General features: G+C 36.4%; 3 protein-coding genes across 3 annotated transcripts; all 3 read left to right on the top strand.

Annotated features, from left to right (window-relative positions):
* Positions 1-7,888: 7,888 nt before the first annotated feature.
* LOC124982786 (taste receptor type 2 member 8-like) lies at positions 7,889-8,785 on the top strand. The gene has a single exon (XM_047549706.1). It carries the CDS (start codon positions 7,889-7,891, stop codon positions 8,783-8,785), a length of 897 nt encoding a protein of 298 aa, XP_047405662.1.
* Positions 8,786-16,382: 7,597 nt separating this feature from the next.
* On the top strand, positions 16,383-17,254 carry LOC124982785 (taste receptor type 2 member 7-like). The gene is given in 2 exon segments (XM_047549705.1): positions 16,383-17,216; positions 17,219-17,254. Coding segments are annotated over 2 exon segments (870 nt in total).
* Positions 17,255-20,290: 3,036 nt separating this feature from the next.
* On the top strand, positions 20,291-20,794 carry LOC124983388 (40S ribosomal protein S20-like). Its single transcript, XM_047550630.1, has one exon. It carries the CDS (start codon positions 20,400-20,402, stop codon positions 20,757-20,759), a length of 360 nt encoding a protein of 119 aa, XP_047406586.1. The 5' UTR covers positions 20,291-20,399; the 3' UTR covers positions 20,760-20,794.
* The last annotated feature ends 815 nt before the right edge of the window (positions 20,795-21,609 follow it).

Raw genomic sequence — 21,609 nt, 5'->3', positions numbered from 1 at the left:
ACTTTTGCTTTCAAATACTGGTGGTATTTAAGTCTTTGTCAAATTTAAAATCTGAACTTTTTGTAAACTTCCAATATTCAGATGAGTTGGGGTCCAATCAGGACCCTGTATCTCTCTGCATACCTTTATCCCTTGATGAAGATCCATGAACCTAGAAAGAAAAAAAAAAAAAAAAAACAATAGCCAAGGCATTAATGCTGATGACTTTATTGGTGTTTTGTAGGGATGGTTTGTATTTGTTTTTTCCTTTTGGTACCAGGTATTGAACACAGGAACACTTAACCACTAAGCAACATGCTCAGACCATTTTATTTATTTATTTTATTTTGAGACCAGGACTCATTATGTTGTTTAGAGCTTCACTGAGTTGCTGAGACTGGCTTTGAACTTGAGATCCTCCTGCCTCAGCCAAACCACTGGGATTACAGGTGTGTGCCGCTGTGCCCAGCTTATGGCTTTTTTGAAGTTAGAGAAAGAAAGGCCACTCCTGAAAAGTGTATGGTTGCCAGTTGTCTCCATCAATTTCTGAAACAAAAAGAAGGAATTTAGATAGAAGTAATAATTTGGCCTATGTATGACCTAAGCCTGATATCTTCACCAATAAGTAGTCTCATTAAATGAAATTATATTAAGAGAAAGAGCAGGAGGAGAAAGAAGGGGAAGGAAGAGGGAGAACAGGAAGAAAAGACAGGGAGAAGGGCAAAGGAAAGGAGATTAAAGGAGAGGAGAGAGGAAGAAAGGGAGAGCTTGGAGATTATGTTTATTTTTAACCTACCATAATAAATTGAACACAAATATGTATAACAGGCAAAAATAAAATATCTTTCTCCCATGTTACAGGGTGAAAAAGCTACACAACAAATAGTGGTGTCTTAAAAATAACAAAATAAATTAAATAGCATGTCTTTTAAAGAAAATGGAAAACTACTATTGTTCTACCTGCGTTTCCTAACTAATGAAGCCAATGTGTTACTTTGAGGCTAGACGTAATAATGTTACCTTTTTTATTTTTAGTTTTTTTTTATTGTAAACAAATGGGGTAGAACTTGTTTTTCTGTATATGAAGTAGAGTCATACCATTTGTGTAATCATACATTTACATAGGGTAATGGTGTTTGATTCATTCTGTTATATTTTTTCCTTTCCACAACCTCTCCCACCCCTCTTTTCCCTCTATACAGTCCCTCCTTCCTCCATTCTTGCCTCCCTCCCACCCCCCATTATGTATCATCATCTGCTTATCAGCAAGATCATTCGTTTTTTGTTTTTTTGAGATTGGTTTATCTCACTTAGCATGATATTCTCCAATTTCATCCATTTGCCTGCAAATGCCATAATTTTATTATTCTTTATGACTAAGTAATATTCCATTGTGTATATATACCACAGTTTCTTTATCCATTCATCAATTGAGGGGCATCTAGGTTGGTTCCACAATCTGGCTATTGTGAATTGAGCAGCTATGAATATTGATGTGGCTGTATCTCTGTAGTATGCTGATTTTAAGTCCTTTGGGTATAGGCCAAGGAGTGGGATAGATGATTCAAATGGTGGTTCCATTCCAAGTTTTCTAAGGAATCTTCACACTGCTTTCCACAGTGGCTGCACTAATTTGCAACCCCATCAGCAATGTATGAGTATACCTTTTTCCCCACACCCTTGCCCACACCTATTGTTGCTTGTATTCTTGATAATAGCCATTCTAATTGGGGTGAGATGGAATCTTAGGGTAGTTTTGATTTGCATTTCTCTTATTACTAAAGATGGTGAACATTTTTGCATATATCTGTTGATTGCTTGTAGATCTTCTTCTGTGAAGTGTCTGTTCCTATCCTTAGCCCATTTGTTGATTGGGTTATTTGTATTCCTGGTGTAGAGTTTTTTGAGTTCTTTATAGATTCTGGGAATTAGTTCTCTATCTGAAGTATGAGTGGCAAAGATTTTCTCCCACTCTGTAGGCTCTTTCTTCGCATTGCTGATAGTAATACTTCCTTTGCTGAGAGAAAACTTTTGAGTTTGAATCTATTCCAGTTATTAATTCTTGCTTTTATTTCTTATGCTATGGGAGTTCTGTTAAGGAAGTCTGATCCTAAACTGACATGTTGAAGATTTGGACCTACTTTTTATTCTACAAGATTCAGGGTCTCTGGTCTAATTCCCGGGTTCTTGATCCATTTAGAGTTGAGTTTTGTGCAGAGTGAGAGAGAGGGGTTTAGTTTCATTCTGTTGCATATGGATTTCCAGTTTTCCCAGAACCATTTGTTGAAGAAGCTATCTTTTCTCCATTGTGTGTTTTTGGCACCTTTGTCTAGTATGAGAAAACTGTATTTATTAGGGTTTGTGTCCATGTCCTCTATTCTGTACCATTGATCTACTTGTCTATTTTGGTGCCAATACCATGCCGTTTTTGTTACTATTGCTTTGTATATAGTTGAAGTTCTGATATTGTGATAATCCCTGCTTCACTCTTCCTGCTAAGGATTGCTTTAGCTATTCTGGGTTTCTTATTCTTCCAGATGAATTTCATGATTGCTTGCTCTATTTCTGAGACATCTCATTGAGATTTTAATGGGAATTGCATTGAATCTGTATAGCACTTTTGGTACTATGGCCATTTTGACAATTTTAACTCTGCCTATCCAAGAACATGGGAGAGTTTTTCATCTTCTAAGATTTTCTTTAATTTCTTTCTTTAGTGTTCTGTAGTTCTTATTGTAGAGGTCTTTCACCTCTTTTGTTAGATTGATTCCCAAGTATTTTATTAAATTCATAATCACATTTTAAGCTCCAAAATCTATATTTGTGCAAAATAGGCCACAATTTTGGGGTACTGTGCAAGTCATTAGCAATGGTAATGATGCTGAAACAATTAACTCTATTTTACAATTAGAATCTTGAAGAATCAATTACAGTCCAATACCCCCAAGGGACATAGATGCCAAAAACTCTCAACAAAACACTAGCAAAGAAATTACAATAATATATTAAAAAGGTTATTCATGATGATGAAGTCGAATTCACCCCAGGGACATAAGGAGAACCCAACATTTGCAAACCAATAAATAGGATATGTCACATTAACAGAATAAAGGATAAGGACCACATGACCATTTCAATAGATGCAGGTAAAGCATTAACAACATTTGACATCCCTCCATAATGAAAATGCTCAATACACTAAGCACAGAAATAATGTACCACATATCACAAACCTGCAAGAAATATTGCACTCACAAAAAAGGTTGAAAGCTTTTCCTCTAAGATCTGGAACAAGACAAGAATGCTCACTCTCACCCCTTCTGTTTAACACACTGCTAGAAGTCATAGAGTAATTAGACAAAAGAATAAACTAAATGGCATGTAGATTGAAAAGAGAAAAGATAAATTGTCACTGTTTGCAGATGACATGGTCTTACATTTAGAAAGCCCTCAAGGTTTTACCCAAGAACTTTCGGAACCAATAAACAAATTCAACTGAAGTTGTAGGATACAAAATTAATACACAAAAATCTTAAAAAATATATCAAAATAATCCCATGTATAATACACACAAAGTATGTATGAATAAATCCCGGGAGGTGAAATATCATTACACTGAAAATAATAAAACATGGGAGAAACTGAAGAAGTTACAAATCAGTGGAAAGGAACCAAGAACACACAGAGGGGAAGTGACAGTCTCGCCAAATAGTGGTGCTAGGAAAACTGCATATCCTAATGCAGAAAAACGAAATCAGATAATATCTCATACCATATACAAAAAACAATTCATCATGAACTAAACTTTAAGGTAAGACTAGACCTAAGAAATCACTAGAAAGAAAGAGAGGGGAAGCACCACAATATTGGTCTAGACAATGACATTTTTTATATAGACCTGATAATACAGGCAATGAAAGTCAAAATTAAATTAAGAGGAATTCCATCAAATTAAAAGCCTATGTCCAGAAAAGAAAACGATCAACAGGATGAAGAGACAACCTACATAATTTAAGAAGTACTGCAAACTATCCATTGGATAAGAAATTAATCCCCTCAATGTAAGAAACTCAGTAGCATGAAAACAAATAACCAAGCTAAGAAATGGGCGAAAGACCTGAGACAATGTTTTTCAAAAGAAGATATATAACTGACCAATTAGTATAACAAAAAATTAAATATAGGACTATGATATGATTCAGCAATATCAAAAAACTTCCATTTACAAGGCTAAGCAAAATATGTAGAAAAAATACAGGGAGGTGAAAGATCTTTACACTGAAAACTATAAAACATTGCTGGAAGAAACTGAAGAGGGCACAAATAAGTGGAAAGATGTCCTGAGTTCATGGATAGGAAAAATAATTATTGTTCAAGTCCATACTGCTGGGTTCTATCCAAAAGAACTGGAAACACTTACATTAAAAATATTAATGCACACCCATGTTTATAGCACCATTTTGTACTATGCATGTGATATGAATGCAAAGTGGAATAACATTAATTCATAAAGAGAAGGGAATACTGTCATTTGTGATAACAATGGATGAACCAGGAGGACATTGATGTTAAGTCAATTTAGTCAGGCACAGAAAGAAATCGTGCATGATCCTACTTAAGGTGAAATCTAAGAAGGTTGATCTCATACAGTAGAGAATAGAAGGGTGGTTACAGAAGTGGAGGGAGTTGGGGGAGGTCTGATTACGGAGTTATTGGTCAATGAATACAAAATTACACTGCAATAAGAGGAATAATTCAAGAGATCTATCAGAAAGCATAACTACAGCTAATGATAGTATATCATAAATTTGAAAATACTGAGTGGATGCTAAATATTCTCACCACAAAAGCAATAACTATGTGAACTTATTCAGATGTTAAATAGTAGTTCAATTCCTACACAATCTTTATAGAATTCAAAACTTAATGGTGCACACAAAAATATATAAAATTCTCCCCATCAATTAAGAAAAAACCAAGATTTATAATTTGAAAACAAGAAAAAAGATGCAAAGAGCTTAACAGGAGAAAGACTGTGCAAATCCAAGAAATGAGATCCATTCTCATTTGCATCTTAGAGCCTTGCAATCACCACTATTTAAACAGGAAGTTACAGATCTCAGGCAGGAAAGTCTTCAGGCAGTTCTAGCCCACAGCAGAGCTAGCTATCTTCTTGGCCTGAATCACAGCTGACAACAGGGACAAATAAAGACAACTGCAGCATGACATAAGCAGCAGTCATCTACAATTCATCATTGGTAAATTCCAAATCAGAACTCTCTGCTGACATATCAAGTGCAATAGAGACAACATCTCTGACTGCTTGCTGGTGAACTGTCTGAAGGGATTGGAGGAAATGGATTCATCATCCTGGTTAACTGCATTGATTGGCTCAAGAGAGATTCATTGAGATGACATCTTCTCAATCGCCTTGGCTGTCTCTGGAATATACTCATTGTGTGAATGTCTCTGAATGGCTTTGTTAGGCTACTTTCCCCAGACATGTAGGACAGAGAGAAGCTAGCCAGCCTCCTGCATGTTGTCTGGACTCCAGCCAATAATTAAAGTGCCTGGTTTACTTTTGGTTTCAGCAACTTCTGTTGCCTTGAGATAGCCTATGCATCTCACCCACTTTTCCTCTGGATCAAGCTAAAGATCAACAGGATCATCTTTGGGATTTGGGGGCTTTTTCTCATGATGATACAGGGTATCACTTCATCAAGGCCGATCTTGAAAAGAACATAACTTGTGAATTCAAGGTGAGTGAAATCTCAAATGCTTTGAAACCGACTTCTGTGAACCTGGGTGTAATAGTTCCATGTATTTTTTGCTGACTTCATTTTTCTTGGTACTCTTCTCCCTATTTACACACGCCAAGCAGAATAAATTCCATGCCACAGGGTCTGGAAACCCCAGCAAGAGGAGCACACGGGGGTCACGAAAGCAGCAATCATCTCAACACTCCTGACTCTACACCATGCAGTCTCTGGTGATAACCTCTGGCTCTCTGATTCCTCAGGGGAGAGTTAGTGCTGACCCACTCATACTGTCATTTCCCATCACCCCATGCATTCATCTTGGAAAGGGGAATAAACTAAGGGAAGCCGTTCTGAAAGTGTTAAGATTCCTGGATGGTTTCTACAAACAAAAGAAGCCCTCTATTCCCTAGAGAGCCCTAGAGAAATATCTTCAATACAAGAAAAAAGAGATCAACGAAAGAATTTCTCCCATCTAAGTGTTTGCATTCATGTCCTCTTACATGCTTCTGAAAAATGCTAACATCTAACATTATTCTAAAGATTCTCTTTATGTTCCTTTGTGTTTCTCTCTGATTTTGTTTTGAATCTAATGCTGTCATTGAACCACATTTTCTTTGTCTTCACAGGAAAATGAACACAAATCCCACAATAATGTGTCATGTCACTGACTAAATAAAAAAAGATTCCACTTCTTCCTGCCATGTGCTGGCAAAGGCCTTCAACTCAGTAAGTAGAAGAACTTCAGTCACACAGGCTCTGGGGTCGAGATTTAGAACTCAAAAGTCCTTCCTATAAAGTCAATTGGTGAAAAACTGCCTACTTCAAACTGAAAGACAGGCCAGGTGCAGTGCTCAATGACTGTAATCCCAACGACTCCTGAGGCAGGAGGATTGCAAGTTCAAGGCCAGCCTCAGCAATGCAGCCAGGCTCTAAGCAACTGAGCCAGTCCTGTCCCAAATAAAAAGGACTGGGAATGTAGTTTGATCCCCAGTCCCCCTGACCCTGGGGAAAAAAAAAAAAAAAAAAGAACTGATCAGGACAATCCTGATATTCCAAGAAGAACCCTGGTTTATTGTGATTTGTAGTACCCACATTCAAGTCATGTTTCCCAAAAAAGAGAATTAATCAAATTTAATGAAAGATTTACTCCTACTTTTTAGAAACACTACTTCATTCAAAGAAAATTACATTTTTATGTGACATGACTATATATTCTCTAGTGACATGACTATAACATGTGCTATGAGATGGTGTGTCTTATCAAAAGAAATGTACTGGAACTAGAATAAAGTGCAAATTTCCTTAATTTTAGAGGGCAATGATTAATATACAAAAGAGAATGTTTCAAGAAGTGAATCATCTTTGTGAGCACTTCTCACATCGAATAAAACTAGAGACAACAAATCTGTGTCAGGCAGATTTTACTTCTAATAAACAACTGCACAGGGAAAATTCTTAGTAACTATTGCCACATGACTGTCTGAACAGTAACAACTTTTCATTTATAATGAGACTTGGGTCATAACCTTCACTAATTGATCATCTAAATGAAGGCAAAATTTATCCTCTATTATTTCTATATGATCTAACTATACTAATATTTTTTGAAACAAAATCCCATTTCCAGAGTAGACACGATTGTGGTTAATTTATAACTTATAATGTTGAAAATGAAGCTTTATTTACACATTTTTATTCTTAGTTAACACTTATGGGTTTTGTTCTTTTTAATGACTTCTGCATGAAAATTTAACCTGACAAGTTCAAATATACAGAACCTACTGAACCTACTGCAAGAAGTCTACTGCAAATTCACGAAATAAAGTCTCTGAATTTGTGTGAGAGCAGTTTCAACTAAATGCTTCAGTTATCACTCACTAAAGGTAATAATTATAATCTTCCCAGGCTGCAGAAAACTACACAAGACATTTTTTTGGAATGGTCAATTGGTTTAGTCTTCATGAATGTAAAAATCATCCTATTTCAGGTGAGATCTGGGAACTCCAGGAAGAATACCAAAGTCAGAATAATGACAGATGAAAACATTACAAGGCATGCTTTGAAGAATTTATTAATCATGTTCTAACTCATCATCTGTAAATTATTCCATTTGCAGTGATTTTAGAGATCAGGGTGTTCTCTCTACAAACATGTTCAGTAACAAAGATATCTTTACAATTGTGATCAGTGCAGAATTCATAATAGGAATGTTGGGCAATGGATACATTGGACTAGTCAACTGGATTGACTGGATTAAGAAGAAGAAGATCTCCTCAATTGACTATGTCCTCACCAGTTTAGCTATCTCAAGAATGTGTTTGATTGCTACTATAGTATTACATGGGATTTTGATAACACTATACCCAGATGTGTTTGAAAATCCTAAAATACTAATAGTTGTTTGCAGCTTCTGGATATTCTTTAACTACTTAAGCATGTGGTTTGCCACCTGTCTGAATGTCTTCTATTGTCTCAAGATAGCCAATTTCTCCCACCCATTTTTTCTCTGGCTGAAGTGGAGAACTGATAGAGTGGTTCACTGGATCCTGCTGGGATGCTTTGCCATCTCCTTTTTCGTTGGCATTATACTAGCACCAATAGTGAGTTATGGTTATAGGTTTCATAATCTTATCAAAGATTCAAAAAACATCACTGAAATGTTCCATGTGAGTAAAATTCAATACTTTGAGCCAATGACTATATTTAGCCTGTTTGCTATGGTACCATTTATTTTTTCACTAATCTCATTTTTCATCTTAATAGTATCCCTGAGGAGACATATTAATCAAATGAAACTGAATTCTAAAGGTGGTAGAGACCCCAACACACAGGCTCATGTGAAAGCCATGAAAATTATAACTTCATTTCTCTTCTTCTTTTTTATTTACTGTGTATTTTTTCTTTTAGTAAGCTATAGCTATCTTATAACAGAACAAAAGTTAGCTATGATGGTTGGAGAGACTGTAGCAATTCTCTATCCATCAGGACACTCAGTTATTTTAATTTTTGGAAATAATAAACTGAGGCAGCCCACTTTCAGATGCTGACATGTAGATAGCCTGCATTATGAGACATTTTAGATTTATAAATGAATGTTAGCAGCAGATCTTATGGTGGAATAGAGGAGGTGGTGTTCCTGGCTGCTCTATGGAGTGAAACCAAGAAAAGAGGCAACTTCTCAGCAAGGTGGGTGAACAAAACAGAGTGGAGAGACTGTATTGGAATTTAAAACTGGACATCCAAAGCAGATCAGCGACTCAGGTGGTTGAATGTGATATAATAAAGAAGAAATCCCCAGAAGCACAGCCAATGCCACAGCCAGGCTGGCCACTCTGGCAGACCAGTCCTTCTATGACCATAGTGGAGGGAAAGGAAAAGAAAGGAACTGCATTTCAGGAAGGCCAGAGGCATGTCTGGTATGCAGCATTTAGAGATCAAGGACTTTGCCTGGCAAACCTGAAAGACATGCTGCCCATTATCTGTGTGCAAGGAAAAGAAGCAGCCATCTCTTCAGGTGGCCCACCAAGGACCAAGGAAGGAACCATTCTGCAGACACGGCATGGGGCCATCAGCTGAAGGGGCAGATTCCTCACACGCCTGAATTTGGCCTGAAGTACAGCCCCAGTAAACACACACTGCATGACACAGGGTATACCCAAGTGACCAGGAGACACTAGAATGTGGAGAAAGGTTTACATAGGGGACAACTGGTTGTGGAAAGCCACCAGGCTCCACCCATCAGCCTCCAATCCACTGCTTGCAGGACATGCTGGGAGTGCCTCTGGCCAGGACCTGGAAGGACTGGGGCAGGAGAGATTGCTTGGAAACTGAACCCAAGAAACGTGAGGTCTGAAGGTAACATAGGGGCAAAGGAATTGGGTTCCCCCACCCCATGAGTGGGATTCCAGGGGAGATCCCTGAGGTACAGTCTTCCAGCATGGACTAGCAAGTGCTGGGTGCTGGAGGGTCGCTGATTTAAAATCTCCAGACCAATTGGCTTAGAACCCTGGCCCACCTAAGCCTAAACCCTGCCTCCAGGAATCCTGCCTATGGACTTGCCTGTCTCACTCCAGCAATCCAGAAGAGGAGCATCAAGCTGCAGACCTCCCCACCTAACACTGCTGAGAAGAGAAGCCGAGAGTCTTCTCAACTCCTATGGAAAGATTAACTCTTTATCAAGATTTTATTTTAATTATTTTCCTCTGTTGTGACTTTAATGGTACATTTATGCATATTCATGTTTGTTTTTCTCTCACTTCTAGCATTTTTGAAGCCAGTTGTTTTTCATGGAATAGTTTTTTTGTGAACTGTGATGTTTGATTACTATATTTTAATTTTATTTTGTATTCTTTTATTTTTATTTTTATTTTTTAATTTTTACTTTACATATATATTTTTTCTCCTGTTTACCTTGATTCTCTCATTTCTTCGCTAACACCAACCTCTATTGTTCTCTTTCACTCTTCCTTTTAGCTTTTACTTCTTCTTCTGTCCTCCTCCCTCATAATCATCACATCTTATATTATTTCTTTTCTTGCTTTTCACCATTTGAAATTCTATAAATCCTTTTTGCAAAACTACTGTTTTTATTGTAGGCAATAACTGATCATATAATTTCTATTTATCATGATAATTAACATTGTCGACGTCATAGTAGGAACAATTTGCTTTAATGCTGTGTACTGTTCGCATTGGTTGTTATTATTTGTCTTCCCCTAAACAGTGAGATACTGGAAACTTTCAGGGACACAATAAGTCCATAGGGTGGAAACTCTCCTGTCTCAGATCCATACTGTTAAATGGGTAGACACACAAACAATATAAAAAGCAATGGAACAAATTGCCCCAAAGAATCCAAGATACTCCAATAACAGTATCCATTGACATCACAGTGAATGAAATGTTGGAGAGGGAGTTTAGAATGTACATAGTTCAACTGATCTGAGAAGTAAAGGATGATGTAAGAGAGGAAATAGAGGTAGCAAAATATCACTAAAAAAAAAAAAAAACCAGAATTCCCTGAAAGGAAGGAAACCATAAATTGAATTAAAAATTCAACAGAAAACAACACCAATAGACTAGATCACTTAGAAGACAGAATCTCAAGCAATAAAGAAAAAATATATAATCTTGAAAGTAGAGTTGACCACACAGAGAAGATGTTAAGAAACCACCAGCAGAACTTCCAAGAACTGTGGAATAACATGAAAAGACCAAATATAAGACATATTTGGATAAATGAAGCCATGGAGAAACAAACCATATGAATACATAATCTTTTCACTGAAATAAAATCAGAAAATTTCCCAAACCTAAAGAATGAAATGGAAAATCAAATACAAGAGGCTTACAGGACCCAATGTACAAAATTACAGCAATCCTGCAGCAAGGTACATCATAATGAAAATGCCTAACATACCGAATAAGGATAGAATTTTAAATTCTGTGAGAGAAAAATATCACATGAACATATAGGGGGAAACAATTAGAATCTCTGCTGATTTCTCAACCTGGACCTCAAAGCTAGGAGGTCGTGAAATAATATATACCACACTTGGAAAGAAAATGGTTGCCAACCAAGAATCCTATATCCAGATTTGAAGGTGAAATAAAAAACTTCCATGATAAACTAAAGTTGAAAGAATTTGCAACTAGAAAGACTGCACTAAGGAATATTCTCAGCAAAATATTTCATGAGGAGGAAATGATAAAAAAAATGAAATTCAGAAAAGGGGGGATCTACACTGTAGGAATAGGCAATGGAAGGAGAAACTAAATAAAATAAAAACTAGAAATGAAAACAAATGACCAGGGATACAAATCATATCTCAATAATAACCTTGAATATTAATGACCTAAACCCACCATCAAAAGACATAGACTAGCAGACTGGATTAAAAACAAGAACCAACGATGTGCTGTCTCTAAGAGATTCACCATATAGGCAAAGACTACACAGACTAAAGGTGAAAGCGTGGGAAAAAAATATCTCACATTGAATGCATGAAAAAGGAGGGGTTCCTATTCTCATATCAGATAAAGTGGACTTTAAGCCAAAGTTAATTAGGACAAAAAAGGCTATTTCATAGTGCTTAAGGGAATGATACCTCAATAAGGCATAACAATCATAAACATTTATGCTCCAAGCAATGGAGCATCTACATACATCAAACATACCCTTCTCAATCTCAAGAATCAAACAGACAACAACACAATAATACAGGGTACAAATTATTTTTAAGTTAAGTTTTTTTCAATTTAAAGATAATTTATGATCGTTTATGACTTTATACAATTATACAATTATAGCAAAGATTGTTCTGTGTCTGTAAGAACATCAGCATCATCAGGAACTTCTCAGAGGGCAGCAGAACAGGGACTTGGAATCGACACTGTTACTAAACTCGTGGAAATGCAGGACGGTGTGACTTATCCTGAAGGGACATACAAGGCCACCACAGGCCACAGTGCCTGACTGGGCCCCACCTTCAGGAGGAGACAAATCTAATTGTCATACAACTATTTCTTTGCATAAACCACACTGTATTTTTAACTGAATGATTACTCCCAAACTAAAACCATAAGAAAACTTCTAATATAAAATCAGTTATGAAGTAGAAACTCTTAACAACTAGAAGAATTTCAAGATTTAACTTGCCTCTGTGTCCACTGGATAGATCTCCAAACAGAAACTAAAGAAAGAAGCTATAAAAGGAAAAATATAATTAATAATTTAGACTTAACAGACATATACAGAATATTTCATCCCTCAATGACTGAATACACTTTCTTCTCAGCAGTACATGGATGCTTCCCTAATATAGACCATGTTATGTAAGCTATCACCTATGTTGACATACAATTGTAATATTACCTTAATATATATTTTAGCATGTGTAGGACTATTTTGATAGCTCCCTTTCCATTGATATTATTTTTTCTGTTCTTGCTTTTTTCTTGATTAGACATATTTGATTTTATCAACTAAAGCTGTATTAATTCTTCTCTAATTTATGTATTTCTGTTCCTACTCTTATTTTTTCCTTCCTACTAAATAATTTGAAATTAATTTGATTGTTATTCTAGCTTCTTTCAGATACAAATACTTTAAGCTATAAATGTTCATCTGAGTACTGCTTCATCCCAGAAATCCTGATATTTTACCTATTATAATCAGTTCAAAGCACTTTTCATTTATTCTTCTTGTGCTTTATTCCTTGACCTCTGAGATATTTAAAAGTGTGTCATTTCATTTTGAAGTAGTTAATATGGGGGTGGGATTCTATAATAAGGTGATTGATTTCTAATGCAATAAATCATGCAGGAAACACAGTCTGCATCATTTCAAATTTTAAAAAAGTAATGGAAGTGCTTTTTATATTGTTTTCACTTGTTACCTACATGCCAAAACTGATCAAATTGTGGTGGGGCCACGAGGCTAGGAATGATAGTAGAATGAGTTGGACATTATTGCCCTATGCCCATATGTGATTACATGACCTGTGTAACTCCACATCATGTAAAACCAGATGAATGACAAGTTATACTTCATTTGTGTCAAAATGCATTCTACTGTCAGGTATAACTAATTAGAACAAATAAAAAAGAAGGAAAAAAAGAAAATCTTATTTTCTCAATTAAAAAAAAGGAAACCTTATTATCTGATTTTAAAAAAATACAATTTTTTTTGTGGGAAGTTGACACAGGAGGATCGTTTGAGCCAGGAGTTTGAAGCCAGCCTGGGCAACCAAGAGAGACCCTGTCTCAAAAATCAGCAAGGAAACAACAACAAAAACACAGGCCCTTTCTTATTATTTTCCAGTTTTTCCATTTATTGTGGCTGCGTATCTTTTGGCATTACCAGGACCTAAAGAACACATCCTTTGCTTTGTACAGTTCAGACCTCCTCATCTTTATATTCCCTTTCCCCTACGAATGTCAGAGCTGCTGCCTCCCTTCTCGTCTTCTCAAGACAAATGTTATGCATGTGTTGCCTCATTAAGTTCTCTAAGGTTTTACTTCGACCAAGGCAAACTGCATCTGGGCTACACTTGCCAGTTTCTCCTTTCTTTCTGTCACACATTTTCAGTCCCATCCTTAATTGTGCTCCACTCACACCTCTGCTGATCACTCCCATTCAACTGATTTACTAGGAATTCAAACCTCCCCTGCCTGGTCTATGGTGCAGTTTCCTGAGTGATGCTTTAGGCCATCTCTGTGTCAGTAATTTCTGGTGCATTTTATTCTACCACTTGCTCTTCATTGCCCTTAAAATCAAGTTTCCTCATAAAGAACCTGCTTCTCAGACAGCACCTGGTTAGAAATAGAATCTATGCAAAAGCATCTCCTAAGTACTGTTTACAATCTGGATAAAAGAATGAACATAACTAATATCAGTCAGGTTATTCTGTTCAAGTTACCTTAAAAAAAAATAAGACCAGCAATAATTTTCACTCATGACTTAAGGAAAAAAATTGGAAAAAAAATAACATATACTATGGAGTATACATATATTCTCTCTTGCTCTCTCTCTCTCTCTCTCTCTCTCTCTCTCTTTCTGTCACACACGCACACACACACACACACACACACACACACACACACACACCAATATCTGTCCATGACACATATAGGGCAAACTTACAAAAACAAGTAGGAAAATGAGAATCCTAATAAAACATGGTTTTGCTGTGAGGATCAAAACCCTCCTCACTAGGATGTTGAGAAGTGCCCTGACATGCCCAAGGTCAGATCTGTCCTTATCTGCTTCTGCATTTTTGCAATTACTCTCAGCATTTTCTGTCTAACCCTGGTATACTTCCATCCACTCCTTTGCTTGTATTACAACTAAAAATATGAATTAGCTAAATTTTAAATGCTTTGCTTACCTTTGTGTAAAATTCACTCTAAAATACTGTTGATTATACCCTGACCTAACTTTTATGCTGTGTGAAACTGGCATATAAATAATCTTTGCTTATGTGCACAAAAAAAGAAAATATTAAAATTATTCCAAAATATATTCAGCTGACACTGTTATATATAGTTATAATATGTCAATAAAATTAATGAAAAATTAAAAAGTTATTTGAGTGAAGATATTATTATAGTTAGTCTGAATGCCTATTGACCAGGATAACTATGGAGTAGAAATTATGTGCCTGGACAGGAATTATTTCTAAGATAAAAGAAAGCAGTCACCTATGAGCATAGCTACATCATCATGCAATTCACCCCCAGATCAAGGGGGCATTTCAGGAATGAAGGTTTCTCCTTTAAGGAAGATCAGAGAAGGCATACAATTCCAGAAAGCTGTAAATGCCCAAGAACTATTTCACAGAAGCTTTACAAAGTGTTCTTCAGTAACTCTAAATTAGAGAAACTATTTCAAAACAGGATTTAGTCTGTAGAGAAGAGGTTTACTTAATATTCATCCTCCTGCTAGAAGGGGTACGTGTCTAGAAACTTAGAAGCAATTTAGGTATGGAGGAGAGTAGAGAGGAAAATAAAATGCAGGATTTTATTCTTCCTTCTCATATATACAGTAGCCCTTGAAGACACTTTGTTTTTTAACAGTTTTATTGAGGTACAAATGATATATATGAAAAACTGCATGTATTTAGTGTATACAATTTGATGAGTTTGAACATATGCTAATAATAACCATGATATCAGAACTATCAAGGTAATGGACATATCCAACACCTGCTAACTTTACATTGAGAACACATCAAATGAAAAGAAAAAATTTAAATACAGTCAATATTCATGTTTATCATAACTCCTTTACCTCATTATATCTAGCATCATGAACTCTGATCGATATGGGTCACTTACAGAACTATGATGATACTGTGCCATGTATTTCTCACCTGGACAACCAAGAAAATAAGCTTAAAAACTGGAGGGGCCAAGTAATCTACATTTAGTGCTCATCTCTTATATTTCCTGAAAATATATCATTCTCATTGTGGGTCCAAACATGGGATTCTTTATTAATAACCAGTATAATCATTCAACAGGCAAAGATATTTCCACAAATTTCAGTTTTTGTCACTTTTCTAATTGCTAGCCAAAGTCTTGAGGTTTAGGTTGGACAGATATAATATAATACACACCAATTTTATTTAGTTTCAGGACGTCCTGAAAGTTCTGATATTATGCAGCTTGGCACATACACTAAAATTGCTCATCATTTATTATCTAAAACTCAAGTCTCACTGGGTACCCTGTATGTTTACTTCCTAAATCTGGCAACCCTCCTGAGGGTACCAGGATGCATCAAAGATTAAAGAAACCAAAATTCATGTAACATAGCTTCAGAAAGACAGCACAGGACTAGGAAAGGGTATTGGCTCAATTTGCATCTTAGCAAACACTAACTCAGCCTAAATTAACTACATGTGGAGAAGAATAAGCTGCTGAGAAGATAAATGGACACACAGCAGCCAGGCTAAGGATGGTCAAACACAGCATTCATCAAGACTAATTAGGATTTAATGAAGAGAACTCCAGTCTCCATTTCTCATCGCAAGACCACAATAGAAGAGTTAAAGAAAATTAGAACAAAATCCAAGAAGCAGGTATAGATACCAAACTGCTACGGGTCAGCTAGAAAGTAACTAGGTCTTTCTCCATCCGAGCATGCTGTGTACAGAGGAGAGCTTTTTGTTACTCATAGCAGCTGGAGAGTTTTCAGTGGGGATCTTGGGGAATGCTTTCATTGCCTTGGTAACCTTCACGAACCAGGTCAAGAATAGGAAGATTGCCTCCATTGATTTAATCCTCACAAGTCTGGCTATGTCCAGAATTTGTCTATTATTTATAATATTATTAGATTGTTTGATTTTGGTGCTGTATCCAGATGTCTACACCACTGGTGAACAAATGAGAATCATTGACTTCTTCTGGACCCTAACCAACCACTTAAGTGTCTGGTTTGCCACCTGTCTTAGCACTTTCTATTTCTTCAAGATAGCGAACTTCTTCCACCCGCTTTTCCTCTGGATGAAGTGGAGAATTGACAGGGTGATTCTCAAGACTCTACTGGGGTGCTTGGCCTTCTCTGTGTTTATTAGTCTCCCCGTCACTAAGAATTTGAATGATGATTTCAGACACTGTGTGAAGGCAAAGTGGAAAAGAAACCTAACTGTGAAATGCAGAATAAAGAAGACCACATATGCCTCTACCAAGATATATCTCAACCTGGTAACACTGTTTCCCTTTTCTGTGTCCCTAATCGCATTTCTCCTCTTGATCCTCTCCCTGTGGAGACACACCAGGCAGATGCAGCTCAATACCTCAGGGCACAGAGATCCCAGCTCAGAAGCACACTTGGGAGCCATGAAAGCAGTCATCTCCTTCCTCCTCCTCTTCATTGCCTACCATTTGGCCTTTCTTATCGCCACCTCCAGCTACTTTATGCCAGAGACTGAATTAGCTGTGATATTTGGTGAGTTGATTGCTCTAATCAATCCCTCAGGCCATTCATTTATCCTGATCCTGGGGAACAATAAATTAAGACAAGCATTCATAAAGGTGTTTTGGAAAGTGAAGTATATTCTAAAAAGAAGACAATTTTAACAAACACATCTGACGAGAAGCTATAATTCTCCAGGACAAACAATTATAAGAGGTTTCTTAATTGTCTTCAGTTCGTGCATTAATTTGGCTTTATGTGCTTAAGTACTCTTAAAATTTACTTAGCATACTTATGAATGTTACTTAGGAAATCTCATGTAGAAGACTTTGTCTCTATACCTCTCTCTGTTCAGAGTTGATTCTTTAAACATGTTTTAGAACAAATTATAATAAATATCCTAACATCAGCCATGAAAGGAGTGGGGATTTTTATTGCTAGCTCTAAATCATTTCTCCAGGGCACATGTATAACTAATTCAAAACAACTGTAAATGCATCCTGCTGTGTTTGTGTCCTTATGAAAAGCAGTCAGTGTCATGATTCTTCTCAGATCATCTAGCTAAGCTTCATCTTTGGAAAAGTCTCAATGAGGTCACAATTCTCAGTAAATTCTGTGGAATTATATGCATATAACAGTAATTGATACTGATTAGCATCAATGCTAACATTATTTTAGGATCATAGACCAATGAATGAAATACACTGCAGAAGCAACAGAGAGAACATTTATGTAGAAATTCTCTGCACAATGAAGAACCTATTGATTGCTTATTGAAAAGAATTTTTCCACAAAAGACTTGTATATGTTTGCATTTAGCAACATGGACTGTACCAAATAATCATTATCAATATACTACGATAAGATCAGACCTTCAATCAAATCTTAAATATCAAGATGTTGAAACTGTCAAAGAAATAATGATTCAATTCAAGCCATCTCTTTAAACCAGGGAAATATTTGGACTGTATCTAATTCATTTGTAAGATCTGTTTGGAATATTCGATCAAAAACAAAGCATTTGTGTATGGAAAATATATTGTAGAGAGACCTTTTCAGTTAATAAACAGTCTAAAGTAGCTTTGAACTTTGTGTACAGAAAAGAAAACATTTACACAGACATTAAATATTCTCATAAATAGATTTGTTTACAATCAAAAGTAATTATATGCTACATTCTGATGTTCATTTTTCTTTTCTGAGGATAATAGAAAATATATAGATCAATGAAATTGAAAAAAATTAATAAGGTTTGTTAAGTGCCTTGTAAGTTAAAGAAATAATAGAAAATTAGATGCATAGCCTGTAGCTTATATTCCTTTAAATATTGCCCAAAAGAACACCAGTCCCTGCCCCTGACCACAGCAAAGGCCTAGTTTATGTGAATTTACTAGGCATAACAACAAAAGAACTCTGAGGACTAATGGAAATGTTGGAGCTCCAGCTCTGATATTCCTGTATTGGGAACCCTGGAAATGTGGCCAGCCACCTCCACTGTGGGTGCAGCAACTCATCATTCTATTTCTCTGTGAACAGTGGCCAGGCAAGAGGGACTAAGGTGAGACCAGTGGCAGTGTATACTTACTGTACATAATTTTTCTCTCTTTGATGAAGGTGACATAACCAGGGTTCATGGTTTCTCTTCTGAGGTTATATCAGTTCTGAGAAATCATGCAAAGGTGAAAAGTTGAAAGGCATATTTATACTGATTCTCTCACTCCTGGTAATTGGGGTAGACTTCTCAGGTCTTCTCCATGAGAGTGTAGTGAAGGAGATTCAGACAATGCAATTTGTTTCCTTTCTTTATGTTTGACCCTTGCTTACTTAACAGATACCTGTACCCACATTGAATGTCTGAGTGTCATACAGATAAAATGTGACACACATTCAAGGATTGCACACTTTTCCTCCCTCACTTTCTGCATGTTTTTACTCCTGCATTATAGTTGTACATAATGATGGGATTTGTTGTTACATGTAACAGTACAATATAATTTGGCCAATATCATACTCCCCAGCACTTCCCCCCTTCCTCTCCACCTCTCACCCCTTGGTTCCTTTCCTCTACTGATCTCCCTTTGATACTGATGAAATGATCCCTACACACCTCTCTTTGCCATTTTCTTATCTAGTTCCCATATATGATAGAAAACATTCAACCCTTGACCTCTGACTGGCTGTTTTCACTTAACACAATGTTCCCAAGTTCCTAAGATCCATTATGTCATTTTTCTGCAAAGGACATAATTTCATTTTTCTTTATAGCTGAATAAAACTTCATTATGTATGTATGTATGCAATATTTTCTTAACCCATTCATCCATTGATGGATACCTAGGTTGGTTCCATAGCTTGGCTCTTGTGAACTGAGCTGCTGTAAACATGGGTATGCTTGTATTACTACAGAATGATGACTTTAATTCTTTAGGATAAATAACCAAAGAGTGGTAGAGCTGGGTCATATGGTGGTTCCATACTGATTTCCACAGTGGTTGAATTAATTTACAGTTCCACCAACACTGTATAAGTGTTCTTTTTCTCCATATCCTCTCCTATATTAATTATTATTTATATTCGTGATGACTGCCATTCTGACTGGTGTGAGATGAAATTTCAGTGTAGCTTGATTTACATTTCTTTAATTGCTGAAGATGTTAAACATTTTTCTTAAATTTGTTGGCCATTTGTATTTTTTCATTTGAGAGGTGTCTGTTTAATTCATTTGCTCATTTTTTAATTGGGTTATTTGTTTTTTTGGTGTAAAGTTTTTTGAGTTCTTTATATATTCTGGATATTAATCATCTGTCAAACAAAGTAGCTAGCAAAGATTTTCTTGCATTCTTTATGTTCCCCATTCTTCTTGCATTCTATAGTTTTCTAATTGTTTCCTTTGTTGGGAATGCATGCTTTTTAAATAATCCCTCTGGCAGAACCCTATTCTCAGCAATGGAGATGCAAAGGAGAATGTAGCATTTTTACTATACTTAGGAGCTCAGAATCTAATGAATGGTGATGCGTGGACATTGTCATGATTACTATCAGAAGGAGGCAAAAGAAGATACTCTGAAAGCCCTTAGCAGAAGAGATAAAGAAAGGTCTCATCAAGAAGTGACAAAGGGCTTCTTTTTGAGAGCGACGGGGTTAAGGGTGCAGTGGAGCCCTGTGCCGCCCGCTTTTGCTCCTGACTCACCGCTGTTCTCTCTAGCTGAGGAACAAGTCGGTCAGGAAGCCGCACCGCAGCCATGGCATTTAAAGACACCGGAAAGACACCCGTGGAACCAGAGGTGGCGATTCGTCGAATTAGAATCACCCTCACCAGCCGCAATGTGAAATCGCTCGAAAAAGCGTGTGCTGACTTGATCAGAGGCGCAAAGGAGAAGAATCTCAAAGTGAAAGGACCTGTTCGCATGCCTACTAAGACTTTGAGAATCACTACAAGAAAAACACCTTGTGGTGAAGGCTCCAAGACATGGGATCGTTTCCAGATGAGAATCCACAAACGACTCATTGATTTGCACAGCCCTTCTGAGATTGTTAAACAGATTACTTCCATCAGTATTGAGCCAGGAGTGGAGGTTGAAGTCACCATTGCAGATGCCTAAATCAACTGTTTTAATAAATTGATTATCAGTTGTTAAAAAAAAAAAAAAAAAAAAAGAAGTGACAAAGGATTTATTTATTTGTTTGTTTATTTTTGTTACCAGAGATTTAACACAGGGGTCCTTAATCAGCGAACCACATTCCCAGCTGTTTTGTTGTTGTTATTGTTGTTTTTAATTTATTTTGAAGCAGGATTTCAAGAAGTTGCTTAGTGCCTTGCTAAGTTGCTGAGGCTGGCTTTGAATTTGTAATCCTCCTGCCTCAGCATCTTGACTTCCTGAGATACAAATGTGCACCTCTATGCACATGGCATGACATAGGATCTTGTCCACAGAAATTGGAGAGTAGAGGAAAGCATACTGAAACCTTAGCTAACAAACTCTATGCATTATCACAGTGTTTTTAGTGGTTTAGAATCACTGAGTAATACAGTAAGATTTAAGTGAAGATAAAAACAAAGTTTCTTTCTCTTTCATCCTTACCAATAAGTTTTCAAACACTTCTACCCTTAGGTTTATATATCTTCATGTATTTTGCATTCTGAATATTACTCAGTCTACCCATAGAGTGCTCATATTATTTCAGAAGCTGGATGGAAAAGTCCATCAGGGTATAGAGAAAAACAGAAAAACAAGGATTAACTCCTCTTCTGAGGCAAAAAAATACTTCTAAATCTGATTCAGAATTACACATCACAGTGAATGTACACATAAATAGAATTGAGCTTGTTTAATTTCTGTTTATGTTACCTTAACCTGTAAAATCTTCATTAATACTAGGACAAAAAGAAAACTACTTCCACCTTTATGGAAATGGCCATTCAAGCCTTCATTTTTAGTTTACTTTATTTAA

The sequence above is a fragment of the Sciurus carolinensis genome, chromosome 4, assembly GCF_902686445.1.
Source record: "Sciurus carolinensis chromosome 4, mSciCar1.2, whole genome shotgun sequence".
In the NCBI taxonomy this organism is placed as follows: Eukaryota; Metazoa; Chordata; class Mammalia; order Rodentia; family Sciuridae; genus Sciurus; species Sciurus carolinensis.
Note: the sequence above shows the minus strand (reverse complement) of the source record. Positions and strands in the feature narration are given on the sequence as shown.